We start from the raw sequence: 16,446 nt of genomic DNA on the forward strand, positions 1-16,446 counted from the left end.
ATTAGAAGCTTAATTTCCACTGTAATTGTTGAGGGTGAGAAATCCTATTATGGAAATTGAAAGGTAGGGTCTTGAAGAGGTGATTAGATTGTAGGACCATGCATAGTGAATGGATTAATAATGGTGGTCAGGGGCATGCTTCTGAGGGCTTTAAAAGAAGAGCACACAAGAGGCTAGTCTCTCTCTGCTTCGCCATTTTCTGCTATGTGAGACTCCTGGGTCACTGTCACCATCACCAAGGCCCTCACCAAATGTGTTTCCTGGACTTCGGACTTCCCAACCTCCGAAATTATAAGAAAAAAATTTCATTTTCTTACAAAATACCAAGTTCCAGGTATTTTGTTATAAGCAACAGAAATGGACTAATATAGCTTCTCTAGCCCAAATTTTTCACATATACTCCTCCACCCTTACACACATACTTCATTCTGGTTATACTAAACTAGTCCTCTGACTGTCCTGTTATTTTGTGCACTTTCTGTTCCTCACTTTGGAATCACCTTCCCCTTTCAGTCAACTTTTTGTCCTTCAAGATTTACAGACAGAATTATCTTTCCCAAGAAACCTCCCCAGACCCCTTCTGATTTAGGTACCCTCCTCTGTGTTCCCTGTGATTAACTCTGCCCCGGCCCATGTTACACAAGCACTATGCTGTGATTTTGGTTTACTTGTCTGTCTCTCCTGCAGTCTGTGTTTTTTTCATCCTCCATGCCAAGCATGGAGCCTGTCACATAGCAGGTCTCAAAAGTGCATGTTGAAAGATTAATTTTAGAAGTAGAACCACAGGGCTTAGTGAGCCCCAGGAGGGAGACATCAAAGAAGATGTTGCTGAGGCCTTATATTAGGGAGTAGAGATTTCGTGGTTTGGACATTGGCAGGGGGGATCATCTGTGAGCTGCAGATGAGGCAAAAGCTGGTCTGCCACTCTCACTTTTCAGCTCACTGAGCCAATTGGCTTGTAAACCAGGTAGAGTCGAAACGAGGAGGAAAACTACACTTCCCGTCATGCCTCAGGGCACCGCTCCTATTTCCCATCCCTTCGTCACCGCCTCTTCCCCACAGAAGTGAAGGAGCACTTCCGGGTTAGGCAATAACCTGGACCCGGTAGCGTCAGGCTGGCCCAGTAGGTCGTCTCTCCGAAGCTCCTCCTTCGCTCCGGTTTTTCCGGGAACCCAGCTTTAATCTAGGCAGTGTGGGACAGGTTTTCCCAGCTCCTGCGGGTGCCCTCCGGTCAGTCTGCCGCACCGAAGCAGGCGAGGTCCTTTCCCTGTGGAGGCTCGGAGTTCCGGTAGGGCGCAGCGGGCCGACGGCACGCGGCAGGGAAGCCAGTCACCCGGGTGGTGCTTTGGCGCTGACCTTTTGCCCCTTCTTTCTTCTTTTCGCGATTCCAGCGTCCCAGACTCGTGTGCGAGTCCCCCATGGCAGATACGACCTCAAACGGCCCCCAAGGGGCGGGCGCTGTGGTAAGTGAGTGGGAAGGATCATCTGGCTTGATTAGCAAGAGTTAGGAAGGAGCAGGAAGTGTTGCGAGCGGGTCCCGAGGCGTTCTAGAAGCTCGATGCTTGCAGGACTGGGGTTAGGGGTGGGGTGGGGGTGGAGAGGGGAGTGTGAGCGAAGATGTAGAAGGAGCTACAAGTTTGTTTCCAAAGCGACAGCAGACCGGCCTGGATGCTGTGGAAATTGGGTCTTCTTGCCTCTACCCACACCTCGGTCTCTGAATGTCCTAGGCCCCAAGGATGCCACCGAGGTTGCGTCGCGACACACACTCATGACGCACACGCGTGCTGGTAGAGAACATTTCTCCCACGTAATGCCATTGTGTAGAAATTACGCAAAGGGAGGAGAGCGGTCTTTTTCTTCTTCACTTTGTTCTTTTTGAAAAGAAATATTACGCTTTTGTAAAAAAAAAAAAAAAAAAGTGTATTTGAAATGCTGACCTGGAACTGACTGGTTGATTGTACCCGAAGCATTATTACTGTCCTCTAGTTTTTTAAACCCTGTGAGTTTGAATTGTGCGAGTCTCTTTTTTAAGCAACATTTTGCAAAATCTTTAAATACACACTTTTTAACTTTTTCTTTTGATACCCCATTTGAGTATTAGTCATGATGGTTAGCCAATAAATACTTAAGTATTCTACATGACCACAATGCAGTTATCACATTTGGAAAACTTAACATTGATATATCTTATTACGTAATATACAAGCCGTGCTCAAATTTCCTTAATTGTTCTTTAAAGCTGTTTTCTCTTCTTCCAATATCCAATCAGAAAGCATTCACTGCATTTACTGGTCATATCTCTTAATCTAGAAGAGTTCCCCTGCACTCTTCCCTTTTTTGTCTTTCCAGACACTGATAGTTTTCAAGAGTCCAGACCTGTTGTTTTGCAGAATACTCCTCAAATTGGAGTCTGATTTTTTTCCCCCCTCATGAATAGATTCAGATTAAACATCTTGTGAGGAATAACGCATAAGTGATACTGTGGCCTTCTCATTTGTGCATTTCTTACACATATACAGTAAATCAGTAAAACTTATAGAGGATACTTCAAAAAGTTTGTGGAAAAATAGAAGATAATATGAACCTTTCCATGAAATTTTTGAAAACGTGTGTGTGTGTGTAAGTGTGTAAGTGTAAGCATTTTTTGTTGATTTATCCCATCATTGGATAATTTAGGTCTGATTATTTGGTTAAGGTGGTGCCGACCAGAGTCTCCATTGCCAGGATACCTTTTTTTTCCCCTTTGTAATTAAAAGATGTTTTTTGGCATGGTACTTTGAAACTGTGTGAATGTCTTGCTCCTCAACAGTTTTTTTTTTTTAAATCCAAAGATCCTTTGTTGTTTTTTGCCTTAACTACTTATTAGGATGGTGGTTGGGCAGTTCAGTCTTAAAAATGTAAACCAATACACTGTTTTTAACTTTTAAATTGTGTAATAAACTATACATAAATTGTACAAAATGAAATGCATAGCTCATAGTGTTGAAAAATAAACACTCTAAGCAAAAAGATTTTAAAGAGAATTCTAAAATTAAATTTCAAACTATGGTGTAGAGTTTGAATATTTTTAGAGAAACTGAGCACAGTAAGCTAGATTTATTTCCTCTTGACTACTGCTAATCACTTAAATTGAGAGAAGTCACAGTATGCTAGGTCTGGATAAACAGGAGTCATATTTCATATTTCTGAAATTATCTGCATATGGTTAAAAAGACATGCAGTAAAATATCTTTGAATTTTAAAATGTACTTGCATTTTTTTTCCAAAAATTTTTAATATCTTTTTTTCAATAGATAGTAAGTTACATTGCTTAGAGGAGTTTTTTTTTCAGACTTAGATAGACCTGTTAGTGAGTTTTGAAGTCAGTTTGGTGGAAACACCAACTATTTTTAAAAAATCAAATAGAAATGTCAAAATTCATCACACACAGTAAGGATAAATATCGTCTGTGAAGCTTCTGTTTACTTTATATGCCCACATATGTTTGTATTGAATCTTGGTATTAAAGTTATTTATTTAGATCCTAGTCAAAAAATGTAAAAGCCACTTTCGAATTGGAATATAAGATACATTTTTTAAATTTTATTTATTTATTTTTATTTTTTATTTTTTTTAAAAGGTGACTGAGAAGGGGATCTTAACCCTTGATTTGGTGTTGTCAGCACCACGCTCTCCCAAGTGAGTTAACCAGCCATGCCTATATAGGGATCCGAACCCGTGGCCTTGGTGTTATCAGCACCACACTCTCCCAAGTGAGCCACAGGCCAGCCCTAGAATATAAGATACATTTTTATGAAAAAACAGATTTTAAGTTCTTGCTTTAGTGGTAATGAATGTACATTTTGGGAAAAAAGCAGCAAAGGGAAAGATAGAATGAGAAAAAAAAAAGAAGAAATTGGTATATGGAAGTTTAATCTATGGCCACTGAAACTAAGGTAAGACTTGTGAGGGAGCCTAGAGGAGATGAAGAGAGGCAAGTGCCATTAACCTGACGGCTATATTTTGAGCACCTGCAGTATATCAGGCCCTTGTATACTTAGGCAAATCATGGGCTGAGTTCAGTACCGTGATTTTACATATCTCCTTTAAAAGGTTTATTTAATCCATACAGGCTTTGTGTGATGCCTTCTCATTCAGCTCTGAGATCTACCTGTTCAGATTTGAGATTTTTCTAAGACTAGTCATTATGGTTCTCTTGAGAGCAATTAGTTCTTATTTAACGCTCTTTAAAAATAGATGAAGCCGGGCCGCCCCCGTGGCTCACTCGGGAGAGTGCGGCGCTGGTAGCGCTGAGGCCTCGGGTTCAGATCATATATAGGGATGGCCGGTGCGCTCACTGGCTGAGCGTGATGCGGACCACACCATGCCGAGAGTTGTGATCCCCTTACCGGTCAAAAAAAAAAAATAGATGAAGCCAGTATTACAGGTGTTGTAGGGACACAGGAAATAGTAGTTAAATTCTGTTCAGATTTTTTTTTCCTAATTAGTCTTTTTATCTTTAAAAGTCAACTGGTATTTTTCTATCTATTTCTATTTAAGTATTTCCTGTGCTTTCCACATCAAAACTATAAGGTGGTTATACTTGTCATTAAGCATACAGGTGAAATAGTCAGTTGCCTTCGTTTTCACTTAATGATTAAAAAACAAATATTACAGAGTTAAAGCATTTTGAATGGGGATAAAACAACAGTGTGCAGCCTTAATTTACTAAAATATTTTTCTTTTTAAATTTAGCAATTCATGATGACGAATAAACTGGACACAGCAATGTGGCTTTCTCGCTTATTCACAGTTTACTGCTCTGCTTTGTTTGTTCTGCCTCTTCTTGGGTATGTATTATACATATTTATGGTTTGATATTCATTTGTTCAGTCAGTTTTAATGGAATACCTTTTTAAGTCTAAGACTCTTTAAACTGTAAAGAGTTTAGGGACAAATAAAATACAGGTCCCGTACTTAAGGCACTAATAACCTGGTAACGTTATCAACTGGAGAGAGATTTTATATCTTGTGCTTTGTGAAACTAGCATCACGTTGAAAATCCAAGGAAACATGGGTGTTTGGGGATGAGATGAGTTCATGTTTTTTTTTTTTTTCCATTTTTGACTTCTTTTTTAACTCGACGGGAAGAATCACTGCTTTATAAAATTTGGTTGGGTATATATGAACCAATGCTTCTAAGAAGGTAGAATAGATTCAAGTAATATTTTCTTTTGACAATTAAGTGATTTAGGTGTTGTGTAATTATGATGCAATTCACAAAGGAGGAAGAGACATGGTAGTTGTTTATGTCTCATGATAACCTTTCCCCTGGTAATTTGCAGGTTGCACGAAGCAGCAAGTTTTTACCAACGTGCTTTGCTGGCCAATGCTCTTACCAGTGCTCTAAGGCTGCATCAAAGATTGCCGCATTTCCAGTTAAGCAGAGCATTCCTGGCCCAGGCTTTGTTAGAAGACAGCTGCCACTACCTGTTGTATTCACTTATCTTTGTCAATTCCTACCCTGTTACAAGTATCCTTTTCTACCTGTTTGATGATGAAATTGCCAACTAAGCGCGTAGGAGATTCCTTTCTGATTATTTCAGCAATGAGGACATTCCATGAAACCTGAGTTTGTTTGTATTTTGGCACTTCATTTAAATGGAGATATGTTTGGTTTAAGAATTTCTGACTCTAAAATTGTGAAGTCAGGGCTGTCTGGTTAGCTCAGTTGGTTAGAGTGTGGTGCTGATAAAACCAGGGTCCAGGGTTTGATCCCTGTACTAGTGAGCTGCAAAAATAAAACAAAACAAAAAATAATTAAATAAGTTAAAAAATAAATAAAATGTGAAATCTGAACTTTAAAGAGCTGATTTGGGAATTTTAAACTTTGTTTCTTTGTTCTTGTCTCTTATAAGCCTCTCTATTAACAGTGGATATTTTAAAGTTCAGATTCAAAGCACAAGCTTATCAGGACTTATTTTAATATTTAAAAATTTCTTTCATTTAATTCACTTTTCGGGGAAGGTGTCCAGATATCTGTCTTTAAAAAGAGAACTCCTAGGGCTGACTGGTTAGTTCAGCTGGTTAGACCATGGTGCTGATAACAGGGTTCAGGGTTCTATCTCTGTACTGGCCAGTCACCCCCCCCCCCAAAAAAAGAGAGATACTCAGCTCTTTCCCAATTAGCTAGAAACAAATGGAAGTTAATCAAGAAATAACTTGTTTAAGCAGGGAATGGGATAATTGATAAAAGGAAATTAATATTTGCTGTGGATAGAGTAGCAAATAAGGGCACGTGGATAATCCCTAAAACTAGTAAGAATTAGATTTGGAATTTGTATGTTTTTACATTTCATAAGTGTTGTGAGATAATGGGTATTACTTCAAAACGGAGGGAGAGAGATGGGGGAGAAGTTCTGCAGTCCAGTATGTTTTGACAGCACTAGGTTAAACATTTTTAAATAGGGTTCTTTACTAGAGGACCTTTGATACACTCGAGTGCTTTGTGAGACTAAAAGAGTTCAGTGAATTTTAAACTTAATGTTTTGTTTTGTTTTTTCCTGTAGATCATCACTCAAATTATTTTGTGCTTTGAGAAGTGGTGCTCTAAGAGTTTTGAATATTTATGATGCAACTACACATAATAGAAAATGCAATAAAATATTTCTCTAAAGACTAAATATTATCTATTAAAAATACCTATTATATATCTATTATCTATTAAGATAATATCTGTGTGCGTGAAGTTTTAATTGTTAAATAGATTTTTGTAAGTCTAAAGGGTGAGAACAGGAGGAAACTAAAATTTAAGTACCTGTTTTGCCAGTGTATAGGAACTTCATATGTTTAATCCTTGCAGCACTCTGAAAAAATTATTTTGTCATATTATTTGATAAGGATACTGAGGCTCAGTATTTTTACCAACAATATGACACTCACACATAGTTGCTAATAAGTAGTAATGTGGACAGGGTCTTTCTGATGTGAAAGCCCTGCCTAATCTATAGTTAATGGGTGAGTAACAGCTAAGTGTAGATTTACAGTATTTCTGTCTATGCCTGGGTAAAGCCGATAACTCCACTTCTATGTATAGTATGTGGAGATTCTGTTTAAATTCCTTGCTTTACCAAGATAACATAAGTAGTTTGGAACATTCAGATAAAGTTTTTCATGTTCAGTGCATGGGTCTGTAATGCCCCATCTTATTTTGTGTTTGTTCATTTTTAGGTAAAACTCACTAAGTTATTGTAGTATTACAACAATTACATTTGTTTGGCATATCATTAGATTGACCAGCTTTTGTTAGTCACCTTCGTTGAGGTGCTTTGTAATCACAAATATTAAAATGCTTGCCTTTCTGAGGTATAATGGGGACGTTAGAGTTCTTTGGTTATGCTTTCTGGTAGCTTAAAATTTCTTTGGAAAGAGAAATAGAAAGAAAGAAAATGTGTTTTTTTAGATAATTAGTATAGAGTAAACTGAATACATCAATACTGAACTTTGAGACAGTACCTGGCACAGGTTAGGGCTCAGTAAGTTTTGTTGAGTGAATCCTGAGGTCATGCCAGATGAGACTCATTACCAGTGAAAACACCTCTCTATCTTTTCTGTGCAATTGGTTATTTGCTAGCCCTTTTTTTCATGGCAGTGTTGAAGACTGAGGATTTCATATTCCTTAAATTTTTACATGGGGAAAGTAGTGATCAGTGGGAATAACAAACTAATAATTGGCAAGAAATATTAATCTGATTCCTAGGATAGTTGGGTGTTGTAATAAATAAAGGTGGGCCTAAAGTGATATTACAAACATAGGTTCTGATCCTTGTTCTTACAAGGGTGGTATATTGGCCTTGTTCTATCAGTGACAAGTACTTAGGGTTTGTTTATTGGGGGGGGGGGGGGGTACTTTATTTTATTTATTTATTTATTTTTATTTTAACTTATCAATATACAATGTAGTAGATATTTGTGTCCCTTTACCAATTCCTCCTTCCCCCCTGTTACCCCTCCCATCAACATAATTTCTGTTCACTTGTCTTAACAGTACTTAAATTATAGGCTTTTCACCTCTTTTCTAAGTAGTTTAAAAGTGTCACTGAAGGGCTGGCCCGTGGCTCACTTGGGAGAGTGCAGTCCTGATAACACCAAGGCCACAAGTTCGGATCCCTATATAGGGATGGCCAGTTAGCTCACTTGGGAGAGTGTGGTGCTGACAGCACCAAGTCAAGGGTTAAGATCCCTTTACCAGTTGTCTTTGAAAAAAAAAAAAAAGTGTCGTTGAAAGCTAAGATTATAAGTCTCTTATCAAGGGTTTGTGAACTGTAGAATGTAAGAGATAAAAGACTCATTAGAAATCTCTAGCGTTGATCTCTACTTATTCATTTGACAGAGGATAAAACTTGGCCTAGGAAAATGAGGTTAGTGACAGAGCCAGAAGTTGAACTGAGGTATCTTGACTCCAGTTCAGGGTTCTGTTTTCAGTATCCAACGTTTCCTATTTTTTGAAATCAGACTTTGAGTCTGCATGTGTGTCAAAGTTTAAATTATTTATGCAGCAACAGAGTTTTACAGTGAACTCAGAAAGGAGAGGGTTGTACTTTTCATCAGTTTTAAGGGGTTTCTGACTCATTAAAAAGTTTAAAACTATTTGTCTTTACTGAGGAAGTTGGCATTTTACTTAATTCTTGTGAGTAGTGGGAAAGAATTGGTCAGGATATCTGGAGAACTATTACATTATTAGAGAATTAAGGTTCTTCTAATACTTTGGTATAGGTCAGTGTCTTGATCACCAGTTGGAAATTAGGAACCTTTGGGTGGGTCCTAAATGAGTTATGTTTATAATGAATTTGATACTTAGATTGTGTTATAGCAGTTACTGTCTTCTGTCATATCAAGCCTTCAGTTAGTATAGAAAAATATAATGGTTCATTTCTTAGAAACTGCTAATATTTTTAGGATGAGTATTTTTGCCATTCATGGTTGACTAACAGTCTATATCATTTCAAGGAAGTAATTGACAAGTTTTTTTGTTATTAACCTGGTAGAAATCAGGGTGGAGAATGGAGTCTTTTGAGCAATTTCCATTTTTCAAAAAGTTGAATGAAAATTGTATATTTATCCATGGCATAAAGCCAAGCAGTTGGGCTCTCAATTATAAGGATTCTCTGCTTATGTCTGTAATTAAATTGATGAGACTTTCACTTTTGACTATAGCAAACCCTTGAATGACATGGGTTTGACCTGCATGGGTCTACTTATATGAAGATTTTTTTCAATAAGTATATTGGAAAATTTGGGGTTATGTATGACATACCTAACCAAATAGCCTACCTAACAGTAGCCTATTAGTAGCTAAGTACTTAACTACTACTTAAGTAATGAGGCCCCCTTCCCACCCCTGGCCTGTGGGGTTCAGGGTGCAGTCAAGACAGGAGAAACTGGGTGGGGGGCAGGGGGTGCCCCTAACCACCTGTTAGTTAAGGGTAAACTGTGTATACAAAGCCAAATATACACTGTCTTTTTTATTTTGACAAAGAGAACATGATTGTAAAAGTTGGATAGGTACAGTATCTCAAAATAATAGGATCTTTGTAGGAAAGAAATAATGAGAGATCTTTAGTTGAGGAGAATTGGAGAATACTCTTTAAACCATTACCTCAGGGTCTCTCAGTGGTTGAGATATGTGAAAGCACTATAAAAAAACTACCTCTGTGTTTGAAGTCTAAGTTAGAGTGGCCAGGGTGGTCAATGTGGGGTTAAGAGCTGTATTTAACACTTAATTTAGTAAATGTTTATGATGATAAATAGAAATAAATTTTTAAAACTTTTAAAAATCATTTTCATTAAAAAACTGAATTTTTAAAAATGAAATAGTTTATTTTCATCTCTACCAATAACAAAACTTGATTTGGTTTACTCTGTATCAGTAAAACAAAAGCCATTCCACTGAACTCATTTTAACAGATATCTTTTCAGTATATTTGGATATAATACATAGGCTGTTTTGCAGAGTACTTGATTTTTAAATGTTTTCCTTAATTGTTTTCTTCAGTGAGTATTTTCCCAGTCTTATTATTCTCTTTGCTTCATGCTGCCACATATACGAAAAAGGTCCTTGATGTAAGTAAAACTGTGCTGTTCTTTCACCCGTGGATTATGGAAAGTCAACATGAATTTGAGTTCTAAGACATTTTGTCATTTGTCACAAAAAGTTCTCTATTTCTTACAAACTTGTTATAAATTATTTAGTGATTTGAAAGTTTTAAGTTTAGAAGTTTTTGTTATTGAAGTTTAAGAAACTAGTACATTTTGGCAGATAAAGGATTGCACTTAAAATTACCCCCCAGATCCCAGAGGAATTTTTTAAGTTTGAAATAGATCTTACTTTTAAAAAAAATTTTAATTTGATGAATTGTTAGAGATCTCTTGTTCTGTCAATGTTTAATTCTAACATACCAGATAAGTAGAGTGTACTGAGTCTCTTTTATGCTAATGCTCAGAACTGCTACTTTCCTGAAGTTTTTTTCTTACTTCTGGGTTGGAACATTAAGCCTGACTTAAGTGTGCTAAGCAGATTTACTGCTCATTCACTGACATTTGAATTAAAATATCCAGATTTATGCCTTGTGTTGACCTTTTTCTTTATCCCTATAAATCTGTGGTCACAACAGTAATTAGGCTTTGTAATTGATACCATTAATTAGCTAAGGAGTCACAGATATTTTAACTGTATTACTTGGGTAGTCAGATTTTGTTAAGGTTGGAGAGAAATAATCACAATTTTTGGCAAAAATAATGTTTCTTAAGAAAAATAAAACATCTAAGAAGGAAAAGTACTTTTACTAAAGTATTTTTTTCTGTTAAGTCTTCAAATACACAAAATAAAGCAGGAAAATAAACTAATCTTTGTCCTTAAATAGTTTGTAGACTTTTATGCCATCATTTTCAAATAATTGCCTTTTGGTTGTATTGCCTGGTGGATATGCTATCTATCTAAAGAAAGTTAATAATTGAGTTATAAAAAATGCTTTATTATTTCTAATGTTTGTTTTCTATTTTAGGCGAAGGGTTCAAATAGTTTACCTCTGCTCAGATCTGTCTTGGATAAATTAAGTGCTAATCAACAAAATATTCTGAAATTCATTGCCTGTAATGAAATATTCTTGATGCCTGCTACAGTTTTTATGCTTTTTAGGTAAGACTAAAAATACATTTGTTTTGGAAGACTGATGACTTAAATGAACATAACTCAAATTTTATCCTGCTTAAATCTGTTGAATAAAAAAAATCTGTTGTTAAATCTGTCCACCTGTAGAGCTAGATGAATCTTAGCAATCACCTAATCTAACCCTTTTCACTTTATAATAGAGAAGCAGACATAGTAAAGCTAAGAATTTGTCTTATACAACATTCCTTGTAATTTATTAACATTTTGAACAATTTCAAAATTAATTACTGCCTTTGAAAGAATCTTGGGAAGTCTAGTTTAGTCCATTCTGCCATTACTGAGGTGATTGTTCTTATACTAGAGAAAAATCTTAAAAATTATTATTATCACCTCCTTATTTTATTTTGTTTGTATCTTTGTTACAGAAGTAATGCATGAATAAAGAAAGCCGTCCTAAAAAAAATTAGAACATTTCAATAGTGTTGACCTCTCCATTGGTATTCTTGCATTTAAGTTTTGAAACAGTGTACATTTCTACCTGGATGATTGCTTTTTCAATTTTTCTTTTTTTTTTATGGATATAAAAAGATACATTTAATAGTTATGGATATTAAGTTATAAAGTTTATAATAAGTAGCATAAGTTATAAAGTGTAATAACAAAGTGAACATACGTGAACCTACCACCCAACTTAAAAGAGTAGAACATTATTAATCTTGTTGAAGCTTCTTGTGTGTCTCCTCTCCAATCACTCCTCTCTTCATTCTCCAGAACTTTATGTTTATTGTTCCCTTGATTTGGCTCTACTTTTATTTATTTATTTATTTATTAAATTTATTTTATTTATTGAATCAAAATCGATTATGCATATTTTTGGGGTTGAACATTGAGATATGTTGATTAAATCAATATTACTAGCATATACATTGTTACAAATCATAGTTATTCTTTAGGCCCCTTGTCCAATTCCTCTCCTTCCCTATTCTTTCCCCCTCCCTCCTCTAATTGCCCTACTGAAAGAATAATGGTTACTTTGTTAATTTGTTGCCTAGATGATTTGTCCAATGCTGAGAGATGTGATCAGGTCCCCCAATATTATCATAGAGCAGATGCTTCTTCTGTCACTCTGAAATGGGTTTTGTGAAAAGAAACATCCTCTTCTTTTCTTTGTCTCTGCTGGTGACTCCTCTTGTGTCAATGCACTCCAGTGGTTGGCAGACCATCTGCATGATGGTTGTGGCGTTCTAGCCGCTTTTGCATCAGCCATGTTTATTGTGGTGGCTGTGGTGGGCCACCCACGTGGAGATGCTGTTTTTGGATTGCTCCTTGGCACTGGCAGTATGCTTGTTTGTGGGGTGTGTTTGGTCCCCTTCTCCATGCCTCTGGTCCCTGGGCAGGCCCCAAGGCACTGGCGCCATCTGCCTAGTTGTGGGAGAGAGGGGTCCAGTCCCCTTCTCCATGTCCGGGTTCCTGGACGAGCCCCAAAGCACTGGCGCCATGTGCCTGGTTGTGGGAGGAGGGTCTGGTCCCCTTCTCCATGCCTCGGGTACCCAGGTGGGCCCTGAAGTGCTGTGGGAGAAGGGTCCAGTCCCTGGCTCCATATGTCAGGTCACTGGGCGGAACCTGAGGCACTGGCTTGGTGTACCTGGTTGTGGGAGACAGGGCCAGTCCCCTTCTGCATGCCTCTGGGCCAGGCGGGCCCCGAGGTGCTGGCACAGTGTCCATGGGTTCCTGGGTGGGCCCCGAGGTACTGTCATGGTGTGCCTTGTTGTGGGAGGAGGGTCTGGTTCCTGGCTCCATGCCTTTGGTCACTGGGTGGGACCCAAGGTGCTGGCTTGGTGTGCCTGGTTGTGGGAGAGAGGGGTCCAGTCCACTTCTCCATGTCCGGGTCCCTGGACGAGCCCCAAAGCACTGGCGCCATGTGCCTGATTGTGGGACAGGGGTTCAGACACCTTCTCCCTGCCTCGGGTCCCTGGGCAGGCCCCAAGTTGCTGGTGGTGTGCCTGGGCCAGAACAAATTTTTTGTCCTTTGCTTCTAACACGGGGGAACTTCCTGTGGGAACCAGTACTTGAGCTGTGTGGTTGTTTAAATTGCTACTTTGCTGCTGTTTCCCTAGGGAAGGCTTTTTGTGCAGCTCAGGGTTTAATGGTTGATCTTTTTTTTTTGTCTTTTTGTCCTTTTTCGTGTCCGGCAACGGATTGCAACCCTCAGTGTCGTGCCCGTACCGGACCAGGACTGGCAACGGGATCGCAACCCTCGGCGCTGCGCCCGCACCTCGCTCAGCCAGTGAGCGGGAACCGGTCTGTATGTGGGATCCAAACCCTCGGCGGGAGCGCCGCACTGTAGCAGTGCGCCACCGGGCCGGCCCTTAATGGTTGATCTTATAGGTATTTCTGGCTCTCCAGAGACCCAGTGGATCTGTGTCCTGTAGAATCTCTGATCTGAGCCTGAGTTTTTTCATCAAACTTCACCCCATGCAATTCTGCATTCCCGACCAGTCTCCTCCAAGTGGTCCTGTGCTGATTGGGGGGCAGATCAGCTATCCTTGCTGTGTCCAGTGATCCCCTTGTGGCCCCGTCTTCACTACCACCCATGCTCCAAACACTTCCCATGGGACGGGCCCTGCGCTGGTCACTTGGACTCACGGGCCTAACGGCTCCCTTTTTTCAGTTGTTCTGGTTCCTCGCTCCTGCCTGGGTCCATGGGAACGCTATTAATGGTCTTGCTGTCCTGGGGACCACCAAGGCCCTCATCTCTCCTGCTGCTTCCAAGTAGCTCCATCTGAAGGGCACAGCTGCAGCTTCTGCCGGCTTCTGCTCCATGTGCTCATCAGCTCGAGCCTTAAAGCAGCTGTGGCCCAAAATGCTCAGAGCAGCTTTTTCTTTCTCTCATTGTAGTTTCTCCCGCCTTCATGAACTCCGTAAGTCTCTCCTCCTCTTCCCCTGAGCTCCAGCTGCCCGGGCTTGGCTGATGTTACATTTTTACAGTTGTAAATTTGGTTGATTTGTGGGAGAGAGTGATGCTGGGAACCGTCTATTCTGCCATCTTGATTGGATCAGAAACTGTTATTTCTTAGGAACCAGCTCCTGAGGTTAAGTTTTTGAGGCTGGGAAGTCCAAAGTCCATCTGATGGTGGCAACAGTGATGACCCAGGGGTCTCACATTGCAAGATGATGGAAGCAGAGAGAGCAAGCTTTCAATTTTTAGTTTTATAAGTAGTAGGACATTACAGATAAAACTAAAATATTACTTAACTGTGAATCCTAGTTGTAGTTCTGCTTTCTCCTTCCCAGAGGTAAGGAATTTGATATGTGTACATGTGTGTATTCCTTTAAAAACATTTAGAAAATATATATTATTATATTATGGGTGTGTGGTTTAGTTTGGTTATTTGTTTAGTTTTTATTTTGCATCAAAGTTATCATAATTATCTGCACCTTGCTTTTTCCCACTCATACAATGTTTTTGTGACCTATTTGTGTTGGCATATACAGTCTGGTTTGTTTCATTTAATGGCTTTAGTGTTTTATCCTATCAGTGTGGTACATTTTATTACCCATTCCCCTGATGATGGACATTTTTTTCCAAATTTTTGCTTTTTCAAATATTGATACAGTAAACATCGTTTTACCTGATTATACTTATGTGCCAGTATTTTCTTTAACATAGATACCAGCTCAGCATAAGCTTGATAGATTTTGTGTTTAATAGACCCCGCCAAATTGTCCTTTAAAATGCCTATTACCTGTTTTCCATAGTTTTGTTAATTTGTAACAAGCTATTATTATGATTATAAAATTATATTTTATAATTTTTAATATTCATTGCCTGATTAACCAATGATTACTGACAATAATTACTCCTTCCTTTGGCAGTCTGTTTTCAAACTAAGAACAGAGTTTTATAGGTTTCCATATAAGTGCATTTTTTCCATCCTTTTAAGTATTGCTTCTCTCTGAGGACTACAGGATTGCCACATGTTGCTTAAGTTGTGGGGTCCCCAACCAGATAATATAATCTAAATAAAGTTCTGAAATAATGCAATGGAAAGATTCTTACTGGGTTTTATAGACCTGGATTCTAGTTGATTTGATCATTAACTTAGCCTTCTTAACCTTGATTTTCCTCATTTAAAAACTAAAAAAATTGAAATAGGTACATGCCTAAAATCCTTTCACCTGTTACATTCCATGAATGCTAAATATAGGATTTGATAAGCTGTACTCATAAATTAGTCAACTCTAAAACTTTTACCCTAAAGTTTAGTAAAAGCCTTCTTATCCTAGAAGTTGAGGTTACATAAAAGAAAAGGGTAATGTAATCTGGGGCAACGGAAAAAGGGACAAGATCAAAATTCTAGTATTTTCCCCATGATTTTATAGGTCTTACTTTTCATCTCTCCCTTTTATGATCCTGTTCAGATACTTAAACACTTTAATTAGTGAAAGGAACTTTTTGTCGTTTTACTTTCTCACTCATTTTGTTTCTTGGGTCACCTAATCCATTTCTTAGGTCACACCAGATTCTGTTATTTGTTTCATGTAACTGAATGAAAGTTAAAATGGTAGATACCAAAACTAGATTTTTATATGGATATAATTGATAGGCACATTCCAAAATTTCCAGATATTGTTTAATAAGCTAAATCATTTATTATGTTCCTCTTAAATCAGATTATGTTGTAATTATGATTTTAAATCAAGAACAGTAATCAGTATAGGCTGTGTAGATTTACTAGTGAGCCAGTGTAATTTTATTTGGGTTTGTTTATATAAAATAAACCATTTTTTATTTGAATATTTATGAACTTTAAAAGTTTGATTTTATGAATTTTGGTAATTATGGAAGCATTTATGTAACATTTTCTGGTTTATTTAGTATTTAAAACTTCAAAAGTAATACATACATGAATATGTTTATAAAAATCTAAACAATTACATTTTACTCTTTACTAATCATACTCATTCATTTCCTTTTTAAGAATAACCTGGATTGGGCCGAGCCTGTGGCGTACTCGGGAGAGTGCGGGGCTGGGAGTGCAGCGACGCTCCCGCCGTGGGTTCGGATCCTATATAGGAATGGCCAGTACGCTCACTGGCTGAGCGCGGTGCGGGTGACACCACACCAAGGGTTGTGATCCCCTTACTGGTCACGAAAAGAGACAAAAAAAAAAAGAATAACCTGGATTTAGATATGATAGATATTACTATGACTATTTGATCAATGACGATGCACACGTTCTCTAGTTGAATTGCCTTTAGTTTTTTTTTTTTTTTTTTTTTTTTTTTTTTTTTTT

At 38.0% G+C, this 16,446-nt stretch overlaps 1 protein-coding gene across 2 annotated transcripts in view; it reads left to right on the top strand.

Moving 5' to 3' along the window:
* The first annotated feature begins 1,077 nt into the window (after positions 1–1,077).
* TMEM33 (transmembrane protein 33) overlaps positions 1,078–16,446 on the top strand; it is a 23,859-nt gene continuing 8,490 nt past the window's right edge. Inside the window, exons 1-6 of one of the 2 annotated variants that reach the window (XM_008585940.1) lie at positions 1,092–1,288; positions 1,392–1,463; positions 4,735–4,829; positions 5,325–5,512; positions 10,034–10,101; positions 11,043–11,176. In XM_008585940.1, coding sequence (XP_008584162.1) covers positions 1,419–1,463; positions 4,735–4,829; positions 5,325–5,512; positions 10,034–10,101; positions 11,043–11,176 — 530 coding nt within the window. In that variant the 5' untranslated portion in view covers positions 1,092–1,288; positions 1,392–1,418. Of the gene's footprint in view, positions 1,464–4,734; positions 4,830–5,324; positions 5,513–10,033; positions 10,102–11,042; positions 11,177–16,446 lie in introns of both variants that reach the window. The other variant, XM_008585938.1, reaches the window with a different exon arrangement.

Source organism: Galeopterus variegatus, unplaced genomic scaffold, assembly GCF_000696425.1.
Source record: "Galeopterus variegatus unplaced genomic scaffold, G_variegatus-3.0.2 Scaffold3768, whole genome shotgun sequence".
NCBI classification, from domain to species: Eukaryota; Metazoa; Chordata; class Mammalia; order Dermoptera; family Cynocephalidae; genus Galeopterus; species Galeopterus variegatus.